Below are 25963 nucleotides of genomic sequence, written 5' to 3'. Positions count from 1 at the left end.
ATCGTGGCAGACGTACAACAACCTATCGTCCAGATCGACTTCCTGCAACACTTCAACCTATTAGTTGATGCCAAGAACTCTCGTCTCATTGATGGTAACACTAACCTTTCTTCCTCTGGCAAACCACCTAGCTCTCAATTGTCGTCAACCACCATCAATCTTCTTTTGGGAGATTCTCGGTTCCATGAAGTTCTCGCGAAGTATCCGGATATAACCAATCCATCTCAACTATCCAACAAAGCAGAACTTTCGACAATATATCACCACATTGAAACTAAAGGACAACCAGTCATTTGCAAACCTAGGCACCTGTCACCTGAGTTGTTGAAGATAGCTCGAAAAGAATTTGAATTTCTGATGTCAGCTGGAATAATTCGACCATCAAAATCGCCTTGGGCAAGTCCTCTGCATATGGTTCGCAAAGCTAACGGTGAATGGCGTCCATGTGGAGACTACCGTCGCTTGAATTCTATTACTGTGCCTGACCGTTATCCAGTGCCACATCTGCAAGACTGCACGCAAGCATTTCATGGCAAGACGATCTTCTCTACTCTGAATCTCACCCGCGCGTATCATCAAATCCCAGTGAATCCAGAAGACATCCCAAAAACAGCAGTCACTACTCCTTTTGGGCTGTTTGAATACACTTGCATGCTGTTTGGCCTCCGCAATGCTGGTCAAAGCTTCCAACGATTCATGCACCAAATCCTTTTTGGACTCGACTTCTGCGTCCCATACTTTGACGATCTCCTGATAGCATCAACCAGTGAAGAAGAACACGTTCAACATCTACACCAAGTCTTCTCTCGAGTGAAACACCATGGTCTTCAACTCAACCCATCAAAATGTGTACTCGGAAGAAGTGAAGTTCCTAGGATGCCTTATTACTTCGACCGGAGTGAAACCCCTTCCAGAGAAGGTTCAGGTTATTAGAGAGTTCCCAAAACCAAAGACAGTCAACGAACTCAGATGTTTCCTGGCAATGCTCAACTTCTACAGACGTTTCCTCTCGCAAGCTGCACACACTCAAGCACCACTACATGAATTCCTCAAAGATTCCAAGAAGAACGACAAACGACCTATTCCTTGGACAGACCCTGCTGTCGCAGCATTCGAGAAGTCGAAATCAGATTTGGCCAATGTTGCCGCACTAACATATTATTCTCCTGATCATAAACTATCAGTTACAGTCTACGCATCTAATGTTGCTATTGGCGCTGTTCTTCAGTCACACACAAATTCTGGTTTACAGCCCTTGGCCTTCTTTTCTTGCAAACTGAAGCCTGCCGAATGTAACTACTCTACCTATGACAGAGAGCTCCTGGGTATATATTCAGCAGTTCAACATTTTCGCCACTACCTGGAAGGCACCAACTTCATAATCTTCACAGACCACCGTCCTCTGGTATACTCCTTTCAGAAGAATTCCAATTCCTTCTCTCCTCGCCAACTTCGGCATCTGGACTACATTGGCCAGTTCAGTACTGACATCCGACACATTTCTAGTCGCAATGTAGTCGCTGACACACTGTCCCGCATCAATGAAATTAATCTCCAATGCCCGAACCACACAGAACTTGCTACAGCTCAGGCAGAAGATGAAGAGCTTCGAAACCTGATGAAGAAAACAGACTCTCAGCTGCACTGGAAATCACTCGAACTGTCACCTTCTACTCATGTTATCTGCGACACTAGCACCGGAAGTGTTCGCCCGTATGTGCCACATAAACTGCGCCGTCAAGTCTTCACATTCCTTCACAACCTGTCTCATCCTGGTATCCGTGCTTCGAAACGACTAATCCAGGTGCGTTTCATCTGGCCTTCTATGCTGAAAGATGTTGCAGAATGGACAAGGTCATGTGCCCAATGCCAAAAATATAAAGTGAACAAACACACTCGCAGTTCACCGCAGATGTTTAACCTGCTCTCTGAAAGATTCGATCATGTGCACATAGACCTAGTAGGTCCACTTCCACCATCAGACGGTTACAGATATCTCTTAACATGTGTCGACAGATATACCAGATGGCCAGAAGCATACCCTATTCAAGATATATCTGCTGACACAGTTGCTCGAACATTTGTCTCAAGATGGGTCTCAAGATTCGGCATCCCGTCTAATATTACCACAGACCAGGGCAGACAGTTCGAGTCCAACCTCTTCAGGGCACTTACAGCTCTCTTTGGTGCCCGGTGCATTAGAACAACTCCATACCATCCGGCATCCAACGGCTTAGTGGAACGGTTTCACCGTTCACTAAAACAGTCTTTAATGTGCCACTCCAACAAGCGTTGGACTGAAACACTACCAATCGTGTTACTAGCTCTCCGCTCTGCCTACAAAACCGATCTTCGCAACTTTATAACTTTATATAACTTAAATATTAATATTATATATAACTTTAAATAACTAAGATACTTCATATGAAAAATATATATATATTCTGGCCACTTTTATGAGACTTTTTGAAAAAAACCACTTATAAAATCTTATGTCAGTTAAAGATATACCATCAGAATGTACCCCAAGGATATAAAATGTGGTAAAAATGAAACATTTTGGCTAATAATGAACCAATATGATATTTTTAAAGGAAAAAAATGATATTTAGGCTACTTTTATTTGATTTTTTGTAAAAAACCACTTGGTTAAAACCAAGGTTTAAAACAACGTGGTTTAAACCAAACAACCCTGCCTGTGACCATGGACCACTGGAAACTTCCATACTATAAAATGATTTACTGCACTGCCCTTTTGTGTACTACACAGAAAGTAGCTTCACAGCAATTTAATAAACACTTTCGAAAGGAGATAGCTCAAAATACCAATGTTTATCAAACACGCTCAAAAGAACAAAAACTGTTGAAGAATTTAAAAATATATAAGCAGGGGAATTTTTCGAGCGAAATATAAAAAACATCTTTGTATACTGGTTTAAAATTCTATAAAACAATATTGTTATAGAGGGGCATTTATTGTAGTGAAGGATATTGTTATATCGATAATTAAACATTATACTAGGCAATTCTAAACAAGATTTTAAAATATCATTGTGTGTAGAGGCATTTATCATTGAGTGTCGTTGTAGCGAGGTTTTACTGTATATACAAACTCTGTAGCTTACGTAGGATTTTCTCATTGGGGGGCATAGGCGGAGATAGACTTGGAAGACTGGGGGGCACGATGATGGTGATGTCAATTCATACACTGCTGGCCACCGTAAATGCAACACCCTGAAGGAAGCATGCAAATAATATGAAATTTACAACATGCATTAGCGGAGGTGAGATATGCAAATGATTCGAATTTCAGCGCAGACGCACATCACGCGCGCCTGTGGCGCCACTTCAAAGCGCTATTTAAGACTTGGAGATTTCGACGATTTGAAGTACGGCAATTGTGTTTTCTTGTGGTTTTTTCAAAAAAAAACGATCAATTATGCCTCGTAGAAAACAGCGATCATCTTTTGATCAAGTATCCGAGTTCGACAGAGGATGGACAGTGGCCTACCGAGATTGTGGATTATCTTTCAGGGAAATCGATAGTCGTGTTGGACGAAACCAAACAACTGTAATGCGGATATGTGATCGTTGGATGCAGGAGGGTGCGATGGACCGACGTGTTCTATCGCATCCACCTCAGTGCACCACTTCACGTGATGACAGGCGTATTGTGCGTATAGCAGTGACGGATTGCTCAGCCACATCACGAACCATAGCACAGCACATTCAGTCTGTACCGCATCATCCAGTGTCTGCGCGTACCATTCGACGGCGTTTACAGCAGAGTGGTCTGTCCGCAAGACGTCCATTGCTTCGTCTACACTTGACGCAGAACCACAGACGTCTCCGCCGCCAATGGTGCGATGAAAGAAGGATGTGGACGGCACAATGGAATGAAATTGTCTTTACTGACGAGTCACGCTTCTGTCTGCAACACCACGATGGTCGGATTCGAGTCTGGAGACACCGTGGAGAGAGGATGCTGAACAGCTGCATTATGCACCGCCACACTGGTCCTGCACCGGGTATTATGGTATGGGGCGGTATTGGATATCACTCTCGCACTCCTCTAGTACGCATTGCCGGTACTTTAGAAAGCCAGCGCTACATCTCCGAGGTGTTGGAGCCAGTTGTCTTTCCTTACCTTCAGGGCTTGCCCACAGCCATATTTCAACAGCATAGCTGCCAAGTCTCCCGAATTTTTCGGGAATCTCCCGAATTTTAGCTTCATTGCTCGACCTCCCGAAAAGTTCTTAAATCTCCCGAATTTTTAAGAAAATCACAAAAAATCCCTAATTGTCCCTAAACATTCCCTACTGCATTAAAAAAAAAATCCCCGCTTATGAAAAGGAATTTCTAAGGAATTTCTTTCGGGGCATGAAGAATCTTTTTTTCCCCTTTTGAAATGACGCCACACGTCGTAAATGGGGAAATTCCCTTTTTAAGGAAGTTTTACAAAACCCTCTGATGGTAACAAGAAAGTTGTCTTATCGCGCAGGGAAATGGCTTAGCAGCCAATAGTCCTGGATAATAATTGAAGATTATAGTGACGCGCATATGGTCGAAATTTCTTTTGTTGAAGTTACGTACGTGCGATACAACAAAACATGAATACTGATAAGCAAAAACATATTTAATCAATTTTAAAGACACTTATTCCGATGAATTTCCTCTCATCAAACGTTCCAGAAGAGTGCCGACTTTTCCTTTTTGTACAAGTTGTGTTACGGACATGATCATCGGTCATGGAAAGACTGTAATCATTACTCGTGAAATGAAAAAAAGAAAGAAAAAAAATCAAGCAAGTGTCTTAGTCAGTGTTCTTCAAAAATTGACGCTTTTTTCCTTCATCTTCCGATGATTTTGGGGTCATTCACGCAGAATGTTTGTTCGCAGCGTTTCTGATTGAACACAATATTTATTTTTACATCACTGAAGTTTTGGCCTCCAATTTCACTTGTTTTTCGCGTAGGAATTTTATTCCCAAGGGTTTAACTTCCATGTTTGTAAAATCCCTATTTTAATTTGACTTCAGTTTTTGAGTAGGGATTTTATTCCCTACGATTTAACTTTTATGTTTGGAAAATCCCTATTTTATTTGGAAAAATCCCTATTGTATTTATTAGGGAGTGGTTTAAGCATAAAATACGGGTTTGCGCGAAAATCTCCCGAATTTTCATTCTCAAAAGTTGGCAGCTATGCAACAGGATAATGCATGACCACACGTGGCACGCATTGTCCAAAGGTTCTTCGTCAATCGCCAGATTGAATTGCTTCCCTGGCCAGCTCGCTCTCCGGATCTTTCGCCGATAGAAAACATGTGGTCCATGGTTGCTCAACGATTGACCCAGATTACATCCCCAGCTGCCACACCAGATCAACTTTGGCAACGCGTGGAAGCTGCTTGGTCTGCTGTACCCCAAGAACACATCCAAAGTCTCTTTGAATCAATGCAGAGGCGTGTGGCAGCGGTGATCTCCAACAATGGCGGCTACTCTGGCTACTGATTTTGGCAGGAACCACACTTCACAGAAGTCTATCAATTTAATCATTTGATGCTTGGTCAACATGTTATCTACAAAATAAATATTGTTGCGATATCTCTTGTCTTTCTTGGTGTTGCAATTTGGGTGGCCAGCAGTGTATATACATTAGATCAGTTGACTCCACCTTTGACGCCGAGGGGGGCATTCACTCAGCATTTCAGCATTTTTTTCCTTCCCAAAAGAGGTTTTTTTTTACTGCAAAAATAACCCATAATTTCAGTTTGGGGGGGGATGCGCAAAATTTTTCGGGGGGGCGGTGAAAAATCCTGGCCTGGGGGCCCAGCACTAGCATGTGGGGGCATGCTATCATCATATGGATATTTTGGAGATCTGAAGTTTTAACAACACCTATATCATGTTTGTTCTGAAATTTATTACTGGAAGCATTTTCCGAAAAATATTTTTCAAAAATGTGATGTGGGAGGGGGAAACGATCATGTTAACAGACAGCTACTTCTAGTGGTAAATAGACAGCCTTTTGGTTATGTCATACAGATTTCAAGTGTCACCAGTATAACCTGAAACAAGAATAACTTCGGCAACATAAATGTGTTAGGGCCAAACATATACACACCATGTTCCTGCATGTCCCAATTCGTAGAAGTTTCCCAGAGGAACGTTTACATGTTGCATGTAAAGTCAAGTAGCCGCTGTGGTGGTCGAGTGGTCATAGTGACAGATTCGCATCTCGAGGTCCCAGGTTCGAACACCACCGCTGCCCCAGTGGTGGTCAGCTGAAGTTGGTTTTCTTTGGTTCCCAACTTCAAGGCACGAATGTGAACCGATCTTCTCTTTGAAAATTCTTGCCACCGAGAGCAACAGACCTTCAAACAATACAAATGTAATTCAGTCATTACACTTCACTTCTGAAATATAGATGGCAGCACTGAAAATCAAAGATAACACTAAATATGCACTCAGACTGTTAGGTACACACACTTACACTTCCGGCACAACTCACTAGGTAGTAAATTGCCCGTAGATGGCAATAGACCTGAGTTGTGTGCTCCGTTGGAAAGAAAGGTTAAGTAATAGTACTAGTAGATTTCGAAATGTGAATAAACAAATGTTGGTACTTCAACTTTGCAAAGGCAGCTATTAATTTAAATTAAAAACATGCCATATAATTAAAAAACAGTTGTAATTGTACTTGAGAAAAAAATACTAAGCAAAATATTTAGCAAAAAATGCAAAATATTTGATTTGAAGTTCTTTTTTGCGAATAAATAATGCAAAATATCTCAAATTTGAAAACTTTTTTTTTTTTTTTTTTTTTTTTTTTTTTGCGAAATTTTGATTTTTTATTTGCAAAATTTAAGTATCCAAAATAATGGTTGACCAGTGTCGACAGTATGGATCGTGCCTGTTTGATGAACTGACTAAATTATTGGGAATCAAAAGAAAACAAACTTCGCTTTATAAATCAAAATCAAATGATTCAATAGAAATCAACGTCCTCTAAAAAGTGCAACAAAGTCTCTTAGTTCTTTCAGATGAACAGAAACACTGCCGACAATCCTATTAGGCTTCCAAGCTGCCCAGAAGGAAGATATCTAGGTGAGTCTAATTGAGCTGGTGTATGGTTCAACCATTCAATTTCTGGGGGAATTCCTCGAGACTTCAATGCAACTGAGACTCATAGACCTACATAGAGAGGCTAATATAGTTATATAGACTTATGTTCCAGGATTTCTGACCAAAGCCAACGACATCTTACTATAACACATATCTTCATCCACAAGGACCTCCAAAAATGCTCTTATGTGTTCTTGCAGATCAACCGAGTGAGATGTTCTCTGGAATCACCGCATGAATGCCCTTATCCGGTGCTACAATGAAAGAAAGATGTTTTCATGGTACTAATGAAGGGAAAGCCGTACATTGCACGAATTGATCAAATTGAGCCCACTTTCTTGCCTCAAGATGCTGGAGACTCACCATCAAGCCGAGAAATATGCATTCACCAGAAGACCAATACTTATACAAATACAAATACGACGCCACAACAGGCAAATTGCCCAACGAGGTGGCTGACTTAAGAACATCATGGATCCCCGAGCCATTTTTTTTGGAGTCCCTACTCACTACTGCTACACCACACATGCACCCCGCCCACACCCCCAACGAATCGGTACATGCGGGAATGTGCGTGTACGTGTAGTGCAACCTGACGTAAAGTTTGTTTCTGTGTAATGCTTGTTATGTGTAGTGCTGCCATCTGCCACCAGGTTTTCTAACTATGAGTGAAGTGTTATGATTGAATGATTTATCGTTGTAGGACTGTTGCTCTCTGTGGCGAGGCTTTTTAACGGGGAGATTGGCTCGCATTTGCGCCTTGAAGTTGGGAACCACAGAAAACCAACTTCAGCCGACCACCACTGTGGGGTTCGAACCCGGATCCTCGCATCGCGAGTCCGTCACTGTAACCACTCGACCACCACAGCGGTGTAATTTAACTTACTTTCATAGTTTAACAATTATCATTAATACTCATCGAGATTTCTCATTTAACCACTTTGTGTGAATCTCATTACATGGCTTATCACAGGTGGTGAAATTTTTTCCACCATGTAAAATGTCTGATTATTTTTTAAATGACCACAGTATTGCATAGGGTAGACATTTTACTAAAACATAACTTTTTTCTACAATTTTAGAATTAAAATTGAAAAAGATAAATTATTTTCAGCAGAGCTGCACAAAGTAAATTATTTTTTAAATTTAAATACTACAAATATTGCTTTGGCATTTAAATTTCTGAACTGGGTTAAAGTGTTTTCCTGCTTATAACGTTTTTCATGACAGTTTTTTTTTTGAAATACATTAAAAATAGGATCCTTTTGCATATAGAAACATCCTCTCCACTTGTCAATACAAGATTCATCGAAAGACTAGTTGTTTGTGGAGATGAATAACCAGTCTTTTGATGAAATAACATCTCCACAAATAACCAGTCTTTCGATGAATCTTGTATAGGATCCTTTTGCATAACCAACTTTGCAACTCTATCAGATGTGCTATATCTAGCTCAACAATGTGACTTTCTCACTTTTATGAATGAAAAGTGGTGTGGTGTAGCCTGCATATTCTGTACAGTAAAAACAGTCACCCATCAGATGTGGTCAACTCAGTTTTAGGGCCAAATAAAAATTTTCCAGCAAAACTATTTAATGGGTTGGATGGACACGTGTTCCATTTTGAAGCAAAGAAGAACGCTTAAAAACTGAAATTAAGCTAGGAAAAATAAGCTTCTGAAGACACAGAGAAGGACTTGCTATAGAGGCAGTTGTGTATGATTGGTGTATTTCCGCAAAAAGCGAGAATTCACCTGTTTTTGGCCCAATTTTACAAGAAAACAAGAAGCTGCAGAAGAAAGAGCTTCAAATGGTTGGTTGGATCGTTTTCATGTGCGTAACGATATTGTATTTAACAAATTGTACAGTGCATCTGTTAATGTCAATGATGAAATGTGCAAAGAATTTAATAAAAAAATTGCCAAAAATTATTGAGGGATTGAAAAATAATCGCCAATGATATACCGGGGGCGGCCAACGGCTGGCCCATGAGGTGATTTTGTACGGCCTGCAACTATAGTCTGTTTATAGTCTGTTTGAACTCATGTGTTGACATTTTTGTTCTTGAGCGCTATAATTTTAATTAATTTATATACTTTTTGCTGTTGTTTTTGTGGTTTCACGTTCGTTTTTTTTGAGTTTGGAAGTAAATTGTGATATACTTCGAACTAATACAGTCTTTTTTATTGCACGAACATATGGTACTGGGAGCAAATTGTTCTGTTTTTATTTAAGCCTAGCTTGCAATTGCAGCGTAAAGTAGTGTTTAATATACAAATACTGGAATAGTTAGGGTTAAGATCGAGATGACAGACGAGTGCCCTTTGTCGCCTATTGGAAGCAAGGTCTTCAATGGTGAGTTCTACAGGCATTTGGATGAAATGACCCTCCTGTTCACAAGAGTCTGTGATGGGAAAAGGGCAGAGGCCGCCGAGAGAGACCGGTTTCTCGTGCTGAGGAATGAAATGATGAAGCTGTATGATGAAGTCCATGTCGTAGGAAATGAACGTTCTTTGTCGGAGGTTGCTATCACTGAGCCGCCGCCTAGTATCCATGAAACTGCTAATATTTCAGAGATTATTGAGATAAACTTTCAGAAGTTTGAGGAACGTTTTAGTAGACTAGAGAGCATTGCCCAGATCATTCCCAGAATGCAGTCAGAGATAGCTAACTTGTCAAATGCTATGCGCTCAAACGTGAACTCATCTGTAGCAAACAATTATGAATCATTGCCAGAGCCTGTTTCTACTGCCTCGTATGCCCAAATATTGACTGATACTTTGAGGGGAAAGGAAAATTTGTCAAATAACAACACGTTTCGGGCAGTCCACCCTCGCTTGAAAGTGGATGATATTAATCAAGTACCACCTAACCGTTTACAGCGATCCAACGTCGCAACTGGGACTGATCGGCGCAATGAATTCAGAGTGGGAATGTCTACGACGTCGCAGGTGCGTGTAGTGCCGACGGTTTGCAGACGTCGGTTGCTGGTGAACATATTTGCTCCAGAGACATCTATCTCGGACGTACGTCGCATACTGCAAGACACGCAACTCGAGTACGACTGCGTTAAGCTGAATACAAGGAACTCAAACAACTATGCATCTTTTGTACTAACCACTGTCGATAGTAATTGGGATTCATTGAGTGATCCATTCCACTGGCCATCTGGTATACACATCAGAGAGTTTTTTGGTATTCCCAGATATCTTCTGGAGGATCCGGCTGGAGATTGTACTATAACGGAAGCATTGCCCGGTCAGAGGGACACCTCTAATCAACAATGACTGTACGGAAAAGAGTCATCATCAATTACTTCAACAAATGAACACGCATCCGATTCTGAATCAAGAGTTACAGGTATATTCATGAACCCCAGAAGTATTGTGAATAAAATTGACGATTTGCGTTGCTGCATTCAGTCATACGAGGTCGACATTCTGTGTATAGCAGAGACTTGGTTACATCAGTCAGTTTCGTCTTCCTTGATATGTCTACCAGGATATGATATTTTCCGATACGACAGAGAAACTACAGCGGGAGGAGGTGTATGCATTATTATTCGAAGCAGCCTGAAACCTAAGCTGGTGAACGTGCATAATGGAAATCAAGATGTTGAGATAATATCGGTGGATATAAAAAGCGGAAATAGGAAGTGCAGGCTTATTACGGCGTACGTTCCACCAAATAAAGCATGTAATTTAGATCATTGGTGTGAGATTTTGAGAGAACTAAGGCATTACTGCTCTGCGTGCTTTCCGGTGATTTTGGTCGGGGACTTCAACATGCGGGGAATCGATTGGATAAACGGGAGATTCTCATCTGAATTGGAGTCACAATTCATGTCAATATCAGCAGAACTAGGCCTTGTTCAGTTGGTCGATTTTCCCACGAAAGGGGAAAACTTCTTAGATCTTCTGTTTGCTACCGATCCTTCTGTGGTCTACGACGTATATGCACTTCCACCCTTCTGCAACAGCGATAATCCACCGCACTTGCCGATACACTTCTCATTGCATATTACAACAGGATTAGATTGCCGATCAACACTAAACTATCACAATGCAGATTATCCACTATTATCAGCTATTGTAAAAGATCTGCAGAACCAAGTACTGGCTGGAACTATCTCAGCTGCGGATGCTTTGCCAGCTCTATTTCTGCGGTCTCGTGAACATGTTCCCCGTCAAATGAGATTTAGAAAAAAAGATAAGGTTTTACGAATGCTAAACAATAGGAAATTGCATGCTTGGCGTCAATATAGATCAATACCTAGTCAAACCACTAAAGAACAATACAAGGTCATGGCTAGGAACTATGCAAATTACGTCAAAGAGAAAGAAAGTTTACATCTCCTCAACCTCTGTAAAAATTGTGATCGGAACTTTTTCCACCGAGACATCCGCAGTAGACTTCGTGTATCACGGGACATACCAGCGCTAACTGTGAATGGCACCACGATAACGGAAGATTATGAGAAAGCAAACGTTTTTGTGGACATATTTTCTGGTTCATATAATTTCAGTTGTTTCGGTTACGACTATCGTTATCAAGGCCTTATGAATGATCATCCCTTCTTTCGTGACATGTTCAGCACTCAGACGATAAAAGGTATTATTGCTTCTCTTCCTGGTCGATCATCTCCGGGTCTTGACGGAATACCCAGTTGTTTCTACAAACGTCTTTCAGGCCCGATATCTTCTCTGCTTAGCTCCATCTTCACATCCTTCTATGACTACGGGTCTATCCCATGCTCTTGGAAATCTGCAGTTATTAGTCCAATTTATAAGAATAAAGGCTCCAGGGCAGATCCGAATAATTATCGCCCGATATCGTTAACCGATATATCCTGCAAAATTTTCGAGAGATGCATCGTCAATCAGTTACTTCCATTTGCCGACGATATGGACTTAATCCCCTCAGTTCAGTTTGGCTTCATTCCTGCCCGCTCCTTACCAGTGCAGCAGTTGATTTATCATGATATATGGGAGAGTGCTGTAGACTCTGAACAAGAGATTGATGTAATTTACGTCGATTTCCAAAAGGCATTTGATAAAGTAGACAGATTGCTACTACTGAGGAAGCTAGCTTGCATGGGGGTTCCGGATAAAGTTGTGAGGATAATTCAAGAACTGCTGTCAGACAGAGTTCATCAGGTTCGCGTAGCCAGCGTAATGTCTAGAGAATGTCAGGTGCCAAGCGGAGTTGTCCAGGGATCGGTGTTAGTCCCGATCTTATTTACTTTGTACACTTACGATATTACTCAGGCTGTGTCACCCATCTCTCTATTGCAATTCGCTGATGACGTGAAGTTATTCTCTCCAGTTGAAAACACTAGGGGCTTAAGAATTGCATGCCAACAACTTTTCCAGTGGAGTTGTCAGTATAAGCTACCTATTTCATCATCAAAAAGTGGATCAATGCATTTAGGTAGACGCACTGATCCTGAATATTACCAACTAGGCAATGAAACGTTACAGCAATTGGATATGCTGCGTGGATTTAGGTATTGCAATGAGCCACATTCTGGATTTCACTGATCATTATCATGGCATAGTCTGCAAAGCTAATAGAATTTCATATATGTTACGTACGGCATACCGTAAGTGTGATGCACATACGTTGTCATATGCTTTCTGTGTGTACGTTCGCCCGACTCTGGAGTTCTGTTCGCAAGTATGGAGCCCTTACAAAATCAAGGACATACAGCTCCTCGAAAAGCCACAGAGGTCGTTTACTAAACGAATACCTGGCATGAGCGGTCTATCTTATTGCCAGAGACTTCAATTTCTGGGTTTACACTCACTGGAATGGCGTAGAATCGCTGCAGATCTGAAGATGTGCTACAAACTAGTCCACCAAATTGTTTATCTACCATCAAGAGAGCCTTTCTTTGAGATCATAGACAGGCAAGTTAACCTTCGTAGGCATCGCTTCCAAATAAGAATACCAATGGCTAGAAGGGATTGTTTTTTCCAAGGATATAGATGCCGTGTGGCAAGAATATGGAAGTCTTCCATCAGAACTTGTATGTGCCTCCTACGCAAGATTTGCTTCCACTATTGGGGATTTCGACCTGGCTCCGTATGCGAAGTGCTTCCCGTACTGACTATTATTATTATTTTTTTTTCTTCCAGTATAAGTGCATTTCATGCCTTCTGGGGTTATTGTAAATAAATAAATAAATAACTTTGCAGCGAAGGGGAAGCTACGAGGAATAAACTTTCTACATTTCCCTTTACTGCTACCACTAAACCAGACATGCACCTCGTCCATATTCCTCTGCGGGACCTCTAACAAATTGGTACATGTTGGAATGTGCGTGTATGTGTAGTGAAACCTGGCATGAAGTTTGTTTATGTGTAATGCTTGTTATGTGTAGTGCTGCCATCTGCCACCAGTTTTTCTAACCATGAGTGATTCTAACCTAATGATTGAATGATTGTTTCCTTTCACTGCAAAGTTAACCTGAAATGGGCTAATAGGTAAAATTACTGTGTATTTATTTGATTTTCTGTATCATTTAAGTTATTTTCCACAGCAGACCTGATTAACAGACTATTTACATTCATTATTTCTAGTGACAATAGTTAGTAGCGGATTAAAGTCGGCCAAGGCCTTGGGCGCAAAAGAAAATATTGGGCCCCTTAAATTAAAAAAAAAGTGAAGTTTGTGTTTTTGGACCCTTTAGAAGTCATGCCCGGTGTGCCCGCCATTAAATCCGCCTCTGGCAATAGTAATTAACTATGTTTTCATCATACTGCTTTTTCGTACATACATATTACTTTTAGAGTTTGTTATAAACATTTTTCAACCATTTCTTTCCTCCACCTGATTGGGCGAGTTTCTTTTTTGTGACCTCTGTATTTGTAACTGAATGCATATTTGATGTTCTGCTCACAGTGACAAAACTTTTTCAAAGTGGATGGCAACTCACAGTGACACTTCAAAATTACAACCGATTAGGCTACGCAGACCCCCAACAATTCCAAAGAACAAAAACGAATCATATGGGACGGTCGGTTCATATTGTGCTGTGGAAGAAGAGAGTTCCACACCCAGACGAAATGATTTTTTCGTCAAAAACAGAGAAGCAGTCATCTCTAAATCTTGGCATGGAAGGTTGGTGGCATTCCACTTTGAAGTGGAATAACACTTTCTCAAATCAAAATACCGTTATTCTATTCCAAGAAGGTAACTCAATTAATAAGAATAGTACACGTGGGTATCCCAAATCCAGTTTCGTGTAATTTCATGGATATCACAAGAACATCACGTAATGGTGCATATGCGCATCCTTTCACATCTACAGATAGTCTGCCTAGTTCATGTGAAGTTTGTTCATCATATATTGATACCATCGCCGATTCATCCATGATTGCCAATACTATCCACATGACTAGCTTTTGGCATGCTTTTGCTTTCCTTCCCAATAATAAAACTCTTTTGAAGTCTAGCAGTGTGTGAATCAATTCCTTGAGAATCTATTGAACCTGTGAGGCCCCACCGATTGCCAAATCGGAAGTAAGGGATAAAAATAATTGTAGAAAAATGCATAAAAAATGTTTCACCTGTAAAATTCAAACTACGGATGTAATTGAATGGATTAATTAGGAACCAGAAAAACAATGGATATGTATCAGTTAATGAGGTGTTCATAAATGCCAGTTATTGAAGGTGTTATCAGTTTATGAAGTGGAGCCCAGGGTAAAATTTTAATAACTAAATTGCGTGTTCTTCACCATTATTACTTATCTCTGACACAAATCTGCGAGTTTTCTGGGTAATTTTGCAGGTGCAGCTTATACGTGGGAATGCTGTTGCTGGTGTGGCCCATGATGCTGCAGCTGACCCTTGTTGTTGTACTGACCCCTTGCATGTTGGCCCTTGAAGAGTGAGAAGCTAGTCATCCCTGATCATTGGCTTATGCAGAATTTTCTTGAAGGTTCATTTTTTTTCTCAGGGGGAGGGGGTGATTTCCAAGTTTTTTCCTGCAAATAACACTAGAATATCGGCTTGAGGGGGGGGGGGTTTGGAACACCAACCCCCCCCCCTTTGCATACGCTAATGCCCCTGATACTTACCAAGGGAGGCCAACAGCTGGCCCACATACAACCAATGCTTGAAGGAGAGTGGTAATACTCAGCTAAACCCACCAAACATCGATTGATCAGTTTTTCTAAAAGATGTGAATTCAATAAAAATCTTTGCATAGTATTTCTTTTGTAATTACAATTGTGTATCTGTGCAATAATTATGTACTTTCATAACGTTTAATGCATCTTATATGTTCAAAATTTCATTTGCAAATGAAGAACTATTTCAGTTGTTTTGCCGTTTTAACGGGAACCCTCTCTATAGGCAAACTATTGAAGCTGATATTTAACACATTTTTTCCTTTCAACAGATCAGCACTTCTAGATTACATTTGTGGACTCTCGTCAGAATTGGTAAAAATGTGAATTGCACCACTATGACTTTAACCCCTGCAATTATTTTACTTTTTGTTTCTTTTTTTGCCATTGCAGATTATTTTTCAAGAACCTTCCAATATCCTTTACCCTCTGATTTGTTATTTGCACATTATTTTTTTTTCTAAAACTTGTTATTTTTGTATGTGTGTAGGCTGCTGTAGGCATGTTTGGCTATATGACAGATATTGAAGAAGTGGATATCAATTTTACTCAAGACATTGAAGCGACAGGTAATGATTTTTTAATTGCCTAGTGCAGGGTTTCTCAAACTTTTTACACCCAGGGCACCCCTTTCTCTAATCACCGTCTATTCATGGACTCCTCAAAGCAGTTTGATCGTTTCACAGCAGAATCACTTCAAAAAATCTGTCTGGGCCATTGCTTCCCTGTTTGAGAACCCCTGGCTTAGTGTATAAAACAGGGGCATTGTTGCCAGGAATGCTGTGATTGCTCAAGCACCCACAGTGTTTTGTTGCATAGGGTGAAGCACCCACAGAATTTACTCAGAAGTGAAAATCTGTTATATAGATTTCGGATTTTTCTTTGCAAATATTGAACATGATAAAAAGAAAGAAAGAAAAACTGCTCTTTTCTTCCCTGTAGCTCAAATCTTGCCGGAGACTTTGTTGCCAAAACAATTGATAGATAAAGTAGGCATTTTAGGGGTCTCAGAAAAATCAGAAGTTGCATTTTCAAAAATCTGCCTGGTAGAACCTCAGAAAAATCACTTGGCCCAAAGGCCCATGATGCTCTTAAGATGGCGCTGCTGTATAGCTCCCTATCAGGGCTGTCATTTTAACTTTCTCCAGCAGGGGGCAAAGCACATGTACTCAATGTATGCATATATATATATATATACCATTTTTTATGTATTTTTGAAAGCCTGGGGGGAGGGGCAACGGCTCCCCCCTGCTCCCTATGTAAAGTGAGGGGCCTGCAAATAGCTGATAGTATAATAGGGGGTTCCACAGATCACCGGTGGAAATATTTGATCATTCTTGTCGCACCACAGTCATTTTTCTGCACACGAGGGCTAATTAGACCGGGACCTACAATTTATTGCCGATTCCGAATGGCAGGCTTGTTTTTTATACTCATCGAGAGGTTGGTGCGCTAACCCCTCAATGGGGGACTCTCTGCGGTAGCAATTTTTTCTGCGGTCATGTTACCGTCTTTATTGTACCCCTGTGTCGGCGATGGAAACCTTGCAGAGAGTCATCGTCTACCTCAGATAAAGTGTGGTAATCGATATATATATAATTGATTTTCTGCGTGTGTGTGTGTGTATGTATGTTCTCTATACAAATCTACAATTTTTAGATTGATCGTCACCAAATTTTGCATATACCAAATGGGACTCAACTTGAATGATAGGCTACTTTAAAAGTTCGTCAGAGCAGGGCAAATGCTCGAAATGGGCGGAAAAACTGTCATGCAACAATGGTTTTTGGGCCTCAACAATCACTTTCATAACATTTATTTTAGTTAGGAGTCATTAAAGTATGACGTCATCATCGATGGGGGCGGGGGGAAGGTTCCGATTTGCTGACTTTTGATGACAAGGGGAGAGGGGGGGGGGTTTGGATGCTTACGTAATTAACCACCCTTTATGAAGATATGAAGTATTCTTAATGGCATCTTATTCAGAGCGCCAAAAACATAAAAAATCTTTCTATAGTTATTAGGCACCTGAACTAACATTCTACTTATTGATAAATCCCCTACAGCAGGGTTTTCCGACTGGTGTTCCATGAGAGCTTTTTGGGGGTTCTGCGGAATCAAAAGGGATGGGACCCCAAAATCCCGAAACCCTTGTAGCTTGAAAAATTTTCTTGTTACTGTTTCAACTGAAGCAATTTTTTATTTTTATTTCTGTTGATAACGGGTACACTAAAATAATTCAGAAAAAATATTGTATAATTGTCCAGTAGAAGACAAACAATATTCTTGTTGGCTCCTTTCTTCCTATTCCCGCACACAAGTCCTTCAGACAACAACAGTCAAGATGACTTCCTGGGAATTGGTATTCCCAAAACTCTCAAGACCTACATGAGAATTTTTATGAGGGTGTTCCTTCAAAGATTCGGAAGTATTAAATTGTTCCTTTGCATTCTGTTCCCCCACGAGATTCTCCCATGCTACAGATTTGTTACCACAAATGGAACCTCATTTACACAACGTTCAAGAGGCCACATCAAAACGTCGTATAAGTGTGAAAATCGTACAATTGAAACTTCTTTGAAAATGACCCCCTCCCCTCTCCCATAGACCTCACAGAAAATATCAAAAAATTCAATGGTTTCAATTGCATTTTGTTTTTTATATAATAATTCTTGAGAAAAATTAGCCACAATATTTAATTTTTCAAAACAATATTATGAATTACTTAAATAACTAATTCACATTTCATCACCGTTCCTTAAATCCTGAGCATTCTTATATTGTTCTTCTGAAGATTTGAAGAAAAAAAAAAAGTAACTTTTTTTGAAAAAGTTTTGTTTTCCATATCTGAGTAAAGCAGATAATAGTTGGACATAGAGTCCAACTCTCTAAAAGTTGTCTAAAAGAGAACTGAAATACTGGATATCAGTTTCTCAAAGTCTCTCAGGGTCATCGCCAGCCTTTCTCAAGGGCGTCACGGTAAGCTGTCAACATTGCTGATTGCCTATTCAGTGCTTTAAAGGGGTGTTTTTTGAACTATTCTGAGTAGAGCTGTAACCAGAGAGGAATTTGGGAGTTCTGGTGACTTGGGCGCTGGACCACAGGGGGTGAAAATTTTACTATTCAACTTCACCCCAACATTAAAAGGGGGACCTTCTTAATGCATGTTTGCCCCGGCTGACCAAGCTCCTGGTTGCGGCCTCTGATACCGTACCTCTGTCAAGTCAATTAGTCAATCATCAAAGTTTAGAGCTTTTGAGGTGACAATATGCAATAAAAAACTATTATAGTGATACATTTTTGTAATACACAATATTTACATCGAGTTAATGTATAGAAATGATCATTCTCGGAAGGTGGTCTCGAGAAAGGCATTGACATTGACCTGAGTTTTTTTTCTTCCAATTATTCTTTTGTTTAATGTTGAAAGAAAAACGTAAGGAAAATTTCCCACGAGTGACCATCATTGTATGTGGTTGCCACATTTACTGAGAACCGGTCGAGCCCCCAAAATTGCAACGTCCCTTATGGGTGTTGCTTGCCCGGTTCAAAATATCCAGTAATAAGGTGGCAAACGCCAAGTGGAAAATGATTGCAAATAAACTTTCGCATGAAATATTATTTATTAAATTCAATATAAAGTTAGTCAATTTTAACAATAGATTAGTACAACATGGAGCCCTCTATTTAACATTAACAGAAAGATACTGGCTCACCAATTGATGATCATCAACAGTCAAACTTTTATGCTGATCGGACATCCGATATTGTTAGTCACTTCGACGTAGCTTTTCCCCGCAAGTATCAGTGAAGGTCTCTCGGTTGAGAGCCGGATCGTTTTTATTAGTACCAGGAGGCCTTTCGGTTGAGGGCCGGACCACCTTGATCAGCTCCAGGAGGCCTCTCGGTTGAGGGCCGGACCACCTTGATCAGTTCTAGAGGGGCCTCTCGGTTGAGGGCCGGACAACTTTGATCAGCTCCAGGGGGCCTCTCGGTTGAGGGCCGGACCACTTTGATCAGCAATGAAGAATTTTGACTGTGAAGATTAATTAATGTTTTCGATTCCGGACCTGCCGGGAAACAAATTCAAACACTGTAAACTGTTGCATTTTAACTAATTATCAGCTTAGTTTCCCAGCCTAAGGCCAATGAATACGGTAGCAAGACGGTAAACCGTCCTACTAGAGGGCTTCAGTTGAAAAGAACAAACAAAGGATGAACGCAATGTGAGAGACAAAGAGGGAGGAATTTATACTCCTATTTCACAAGAAATTTGGGACCACATGTCCTCGCAAGGCCTTTTCGCCTCAACAAAAATATCGGATTTACATATTCATGCGTCACTATATTATAAACATTACAATTGAATTATTACATTGAAATCTGGCAACATAACACAATCCGGAGAGCTGATCAGACTCTCCCGATTATGTAAACAATACCAACAAGACAATAAGTAATGAAACATTCCGACGGAGGTCTGCAGCCCCCTGCCGAAAACAAGTGAGTACAACACAATATTTTCCGTACAACGGGTCTTGTAACAACTCCCCCGGGAGGTTCTTATATAAAAATAAAAATATTTAACCGGGCAAACCCTTAAGCCTCGCCCAAACTATACATATTCTGGACCAAACCCCTCCACGAAAATAGTGACATTGTCGTCATGAGGGAAATTAATTTATGTGGGACATCAGTAGCCCGACCTCTGGCCCGTTCTCGTTCGCCAGCCGAAAGACCCCACCCGTCGACTGCCGAACTAAACGAACATTCTGGCCCTTACCGGTTTGCCAGCGGGTCCTCGGGTGGTTTCCGGTAACTGAGAGGTCCCTGGGGTCTAAAATAAGAAGGAATTTCCCACATAACGACAAGACCACCATTAACGTAGAGGGATCAGATCCCGATACGTTACAGTGGGTGTTACAGTTCATTACAGTTCACTGAGAATGTCAATATTCTCACCTCTAGTAATAACACATAATCGCTCTCAATGTCTAATCAGTGTTGGTCATGTAACATCCCATGACAAGCAAACATTTAGCATGCTCCAGACCAAACGAAATGGTCAATTGCTAAGAACTGGCCGTCCTTTCATGTTCGTGTTTTTGCTCAAGTTGAATTTTTCGCTCCTCTGAGTCCACGATATCAGTTTGTGCTCTCTTTCATCACAAGGGAAGTGATCCAGCGAAATGGCTGTAGTTTTGTTGTGTTCTTGTTTGTTTGAAGCCTCGTCTTGTTTTACTCGGTTGAAGTTTAAGAATAAATATTTTTTGTTCATATTTTTGGCACCCTGGATCGGGGGGGGGGGGAGGTTATATTCACCTTTTCTCTTACTTTGACCACTCGTTCCACATTTCGGATGCGAACGGTATATGCCAAAATTCACACTCATGACCAAGTACAGTGAGTAGTAATTTTTTCCTCTTGTTCTGTATTTTGTTATCAATATTATTTATCGTTAACGACAATTTCATCCAAAAGGTAGTGACTACGATTTTTATGAGGAGGAGCAAACATGATTTAGTCACCCTCTCCACTTAAATTTTGATGATTTTATAACAGTATTTTTGTTCTTCACCGATGTTTATGCTTAAGTGCTCTGGAACTGTGCCACGCACCACTAAAGTGATTTTTAATTATGCCACGGATCATTTAAGTAATCTGGGAATGTTCCGCGGGTAACTGAGAGATACATAGAACTGCACTGGGTGTCGTTTAAGTGCTCTAAAACATAAAACTGTGCCACATGTCACTCAAGGGAACTCTAAATGTTCTATGGAGTGTTTAAGTGTTCTGTAACTGTGTCGTGGGTTACTTAGGTGATCTTTGAATGTGAAAGTGATCTTTGAGACCTACCTCAGTGATCTGAAAATGTGCCACTGGTCACTTAAATGCTTTGAAATTTTCCCACTGGTCATTTAAGCGATTTGAAAATGTGCTGCTTAGTTCATTTTTACAAAATTAGGTTTGAGGGGGTGGGGGCAAGCCACATCAGATAAACTTCAGGGCCACATTTGGTTCGCGGGTCAAGGGTTTACCATATATGGCTTAAAGGGTGGCTCGCATTGAATTTTTTAAAGAGAAATTTTGAATTCTTACCCTTCAAATAGCATTGAAATTAATAGAAATCAATTATAATAACATATAAAGGTATTTTTTTTCGAAATTTTAATTTTTTAAAAACTATTTTTTTGCATTAAAAAATGTTTTTTTTTCGTCTGGGGGGGAGGGAGGCGCACGATCCGCCTATGCCCCCTCCTTCGTACGTTTCTGATCCCCCCCCCCCCAATATGTGTTAGGAGATGGGGGGACAGTGATGACGAAATTTTGCTGACAAATGGGGGGGAGGGGGTCAAAAATGGCTAAAAATTGCTTACGTAATACTTGAATGGCCCTTATCGTGATTCCTTAGCAGGGTTGGTAAAAAAAACTTTTTTTTTATTTATACCAGGCTTTTTGGTTTAAACCTGTTTTTTATTTTAAATAGCATTATCATTAAAAACAATGAAATTTCTGAAAAATCATTTCAACTTCTAATAATTAAAATAAAATGTTAAATGTAATAACCAAGTGTTTTTTTTTTCAAAAAATCAAACAAAAGTGGCGTAATATCACTTTTTTCCTTGAAAAATATCACATTGGTTCATTATTAGCCAAAATTTTTCATTTTTACCACATTTTATATCCTCGGGGTACATTCTGATGGTATATTTTTAAATGAAATAAGATTAATAAGATTGAATGAATAAGATTTTTAAATGAGATAAGATAAGTGGTTTTTTTCAAAAAGTCTCATAAAAGTGGCAAGAATATATATATTTTTTTCATGTGAAGTTTCTTAGTTATTTAAAGTTATATACAAAAGCCAAAATTTCTCATTCTTACAACATTTTCTAACCTTTTGCTACATTCTGATGCTCTATCTTTAGCAAATTCATGAATAAGGATTACATCGCACGTCTAAATGTAGTGGTGTATTATATGAATTCTAGCATGAAAATAATACACATCATCTGCAATTATATCCAAAATTACAAAATTATATATTCTCAAAAATACTAACATTGATTATGCGGCTAAATGCAGTTATATAACATCTTTACTCTTCCATTTGATTATGCATAATTTAATTGATCTAACTCTTACCTAGTATTAGATCTATTCAACTCTTTACCAATAATTTCTCTTAATTGGCAATACTGACTATTTACAAAATGAAAATGATTAATGACACTGGTTATATATTTTACCAATTTTGCAGTAGTTTTGTGGTCTAGAAAACCTTAAAATCTCCTGTGACTACTTACCTGTTTGCTGAACTTCCGAAATGTGTCTCCATTAGACCTTTTTTTTTATTTATTTTTTAACTATTTTACTGAATCATCAGCACATTTTTCGGTCTTAGATGTCTCATTCTTTCATCATGGTTGTATGCAACTAATTCATGGAAATGTTCAATATTTGAATTTTCCAATGTATTGAAAAAGTTCTCTGCTGTTCTTTTCACATATTGAATCATGTGCCGCTGTGGTGGTCGAGTGGTTATAGTGACAGACTCGCGATGCGAGGATCCGGGTTCGAACCCCACAGTGGTGGTCGGTTGAAGTTGGTTTTCTGTGGTTCCCAATTTCAAGGCGCAAATGCGAGCCGATCTCCCCGTTAAAAAGTAGAGCAACAGTCCTACAACGATAAATCATAACACTTCACTCATAGTTAGAAAAACTAGTGGCAGATGGCAGCACTACACATAACAAGCATTACAGAGAAACAACAAAACTTCACGTCAGGTTTCACTACACGTACACGCACATTCCCGCATGTACCGATTCGTTGGGGAGTTCCGCGGGGGGGGGGGGGGAGGGTGGTGTAGTAGTAGTAGGTAGGGCCTCCAAAAAATGGCTCGGGGGTCCATGATGTTCTTAAGTCAGCCACCTCGTTGGGCAATTTGCCTGTTGTGGCGTTGTATTTGTATTTGTATTTTATGTAGATCTATCACCTTAAAATACCTTGGCGCTCCTGTGAACCTTCTCAGTACCTTATTCTGAAAAACCTGTAGTGTATAAATATTTCCTTTTGAGGCATAAGCCCACGCCGGAGCAGCATACAGTAAGGATGGTCTAATTACTTGTGTATACATTAGTATTTTGTTTTTTATGCTCAACTTTGTTCTGGGATTGCAGAATCTTAGAATTTGATCAATGTTTATTGTGGCATGTTTAATTCTGTTTACAACATGTCTTTTGAAATTCAATTTGTTATCCGTGTACACTCCGAGATATTTTATACTTTCAGAAGGGTATATCATATGTCCCATAATGTTAACAAAAGTGTTTGTGGGTAGAATTCTAGAAGAAAACCATACCATTTCACACTTTGCTGGGTTTAACTTCGCCTTGTTGAAGTAGTTCCATTGTTCTATTTTATATATTTCATCTTGAACCATTTTTAGTCCTTTTTGTGGATCATCATCTGATGTCATCAGGATTACATCATCAGCATACATACCCAGGAGTCCATGGGCCCATATTTGGGAAATCATCCATGAATATGTTGTGAATGCATGGACCCAAATTGGACCCCTGGTTAATTCCTGCTGTTATCTTTCCCACTCTTGATTTTTCTTCTCCAATTTGTACTTGAAAAATTCTATTTGAAAAATATGATGATAAAAATTTGATAATAACTGGTGGATATCCTCTTGTTAGCATTTTGTGAAGTAGGCCTGCTTGCCATATGCAGTCAAAAGCCTTGCTATAATCTAGTGCCACTGCTACTGTATACTCTTTTTTTATTCTTGCACTTTGAACATGTTCTATTACCCTTAGTAGTTGGTGGCATGTTCCATGTATGGTCTTGAAACCAAATTGTTCTATACGACCTAGCTTGAGTCTATTTGTAGTTTCCACAATTCTCGTTGTTATCGATTTTTACAACAACTTGGATAAATGTGGTAACAAAGCTATTGGCCTGTACGAGCTAGTTTCTTCTTTGGGTTTCCCAGCTTTATGTATTACTTTGTTATTGCTTTTTTCCATATGCTTGGAAAGCATGCTATTCCCATGATTTTTTGATTCTTTTCCCCTTGTTTAATTTGACTTTGTGCTTGAATATTGCTTGTTTTTGATCCCATCCATCCTGGAGCTTGATTAGTTCTTACTGGGATTCTTGTTATATTATTTGTGGTTCTTCTCCAATCTCTTGTTGTATTGCTGTTTTCCCCTTGATCATACATCCTCTGTCCTCTATTTCTTGGATTCATTTTGCATCTTGACCAAGCACTGATATGATCCCCTTGGCAATTTGCATACGATCCTGGCTCATCCTCTTTTTTCTTGGTCATGTGACCTTGACCACATTTCATGCATCTAGCTGCATTATTACAGCTGCCCTGGCTGTGATAAAACCGCTGACATCGAAAACATTGAACTGGTCCACCACGCTTTTTAAATGTCTCTACTCGAACTGCCATGTTCAGAAGACTATCAAGTCTGAAAATTTTCTCATTGTTTTTGTTTTTTGGCATCTCAATGACGACCATTGGTAGTTCCTTTTTGCTCCTAAAACTCTTCCAGTCTATTTATTGAGTCAATTTCAAAATCCAGAGCTTCCAAGTTCTCTTGGATTATTTCTGTAGTACATGAAACATGTATATTCTTTATCATTACTTTGATTGACTCTTTTTCCTTCAATTTGAAGCTGTGAAACTCATATCCATTTGTATTTAGAAACGGCTTGACTTTTGCCCTGTCCTTGATACTCTCAACCTGCAGCACCCAGTCCCCTCTCCTTTGAATTCCTTTAAAACCTTTCTCACATATTTCATTAAGCTTATTTCTCAATGTAATCCAGTTTTCCAATTGAGTCAGATATATGTCTGGAGGTTTATATTTTCTCCTGTCTGTTTTTTTTTGTTCCTCTCTTTAGCATAGTCTGGAAACCACTTTGTTCTTCTCCTTCAGTTTTTTGATGACTTTCATTGCTTGAGGATTCTGCCTCATCCAACTGTTTGAAAGAAAATCCAAATTTGGCACTACTACTTGATTTATTTACCTTCTGACTATCATTTTCTTGAAAATCATTACTGCTGTGATTTTTTTCCAACTTCATTGCTACTTTCTTCGAAATTATGTGCCCCAAGTCCAGAGTTATATGTTAGCACTACTGTACTCTTCTCTTTTTGCTCTACTCCAGTTGTCTCTGCAATCTCGTTCACTTCTGTTAACTCCGTCCCTGTTTTGCTGGTTAAAGCCGTGTAGTTTCCCAAGGTGTGTGTGTTTTCCACTATTTTTTCACTTTTTTTCACTAATTGTGACACTTTCCTCATTTCTATTACACTGAATATCAGTTAAAATCTGATTTTTTTCTTCTACGAGACATCCTTTAATTTTTTCACTGTTATTTCTTTGTACCATAGTATATGAGAAGCTCTTTGGACTAAATACACCTTTAGACTTACCTGTTTCTCCCTCAGAGACTGACTCTGAGCTTGAGAATTGTACCTCTGAAATTACATTATCATCCTTAACCACCTTGGATTTTTTTCTATCTTTCTTACTTGAAGTTTTGTGACTCATTTCTAAAAAATGTCACTAATTTGTTTACAAGATCCATTTGTTTTTTTAATATACCTTTACTACTCTTAGATTCATTGCACTTATAATACAAATCAATCAACCTTCTGATCCTTACAGGATCACTGCATGTA

The 25963-nt window shown here is 39.6% G+C and overlaps 1 protein-coding gene across 16 annotated transcripts in view; it reads left to right on the top strand.

Annotated features, from left to right (window-relative positions):
• Archease (protein archease) overlaps nt 1-25963 on the top strand; it is a 288400-nt gene that overhangs the window by 55570 nt on the left and 206867 nt on the right. For 13 of the 16 annotated variants that reach the window (XR_016193230.1, XR_016193231.1, XM_089236487.1 and 10 more), the window contains one exon: nt 15749-15827. The exons of the other annotated variants lie outside the window; for them this stretch is intronic. Coding sequence is in view for 11 of the 13 variants with exons in the window: in XM_089236487.1 (XP_089092613.1) it covers nt 15761-15827 (67 nt within the window). In the remaining 2 variants the exon portion in view is untranslated. The remainder of the gene's footprint in view (nt 1-15748; nt 15828-25963) is intronic. 16 annotated transcript variants of the gene reach the window in all.

Source organism: Pholcus phalangioides, unplaced genomic scaffold (genome assembly GCF_987345545.1).
Source record: "Pholcus phalangioides strain wild (caught in Gottingen) unplaced genomic scaffold, Ppha-v1.0 ptg000009l_1, whole genome shotgun sequence".
Classification (NCBI taxonomy): domain Eukaryota; kingdom Metazoa; phylum Arthropoda; class Arachnida; order Araneae; family Pholcidae; genus Pholcus; species Pholcus phalangioides.
The sequence above is the reverse complement of the archived record's forward strand: the minus strand, read 5'-3'. Positions and strand labels throughout refer to the sequence as shown.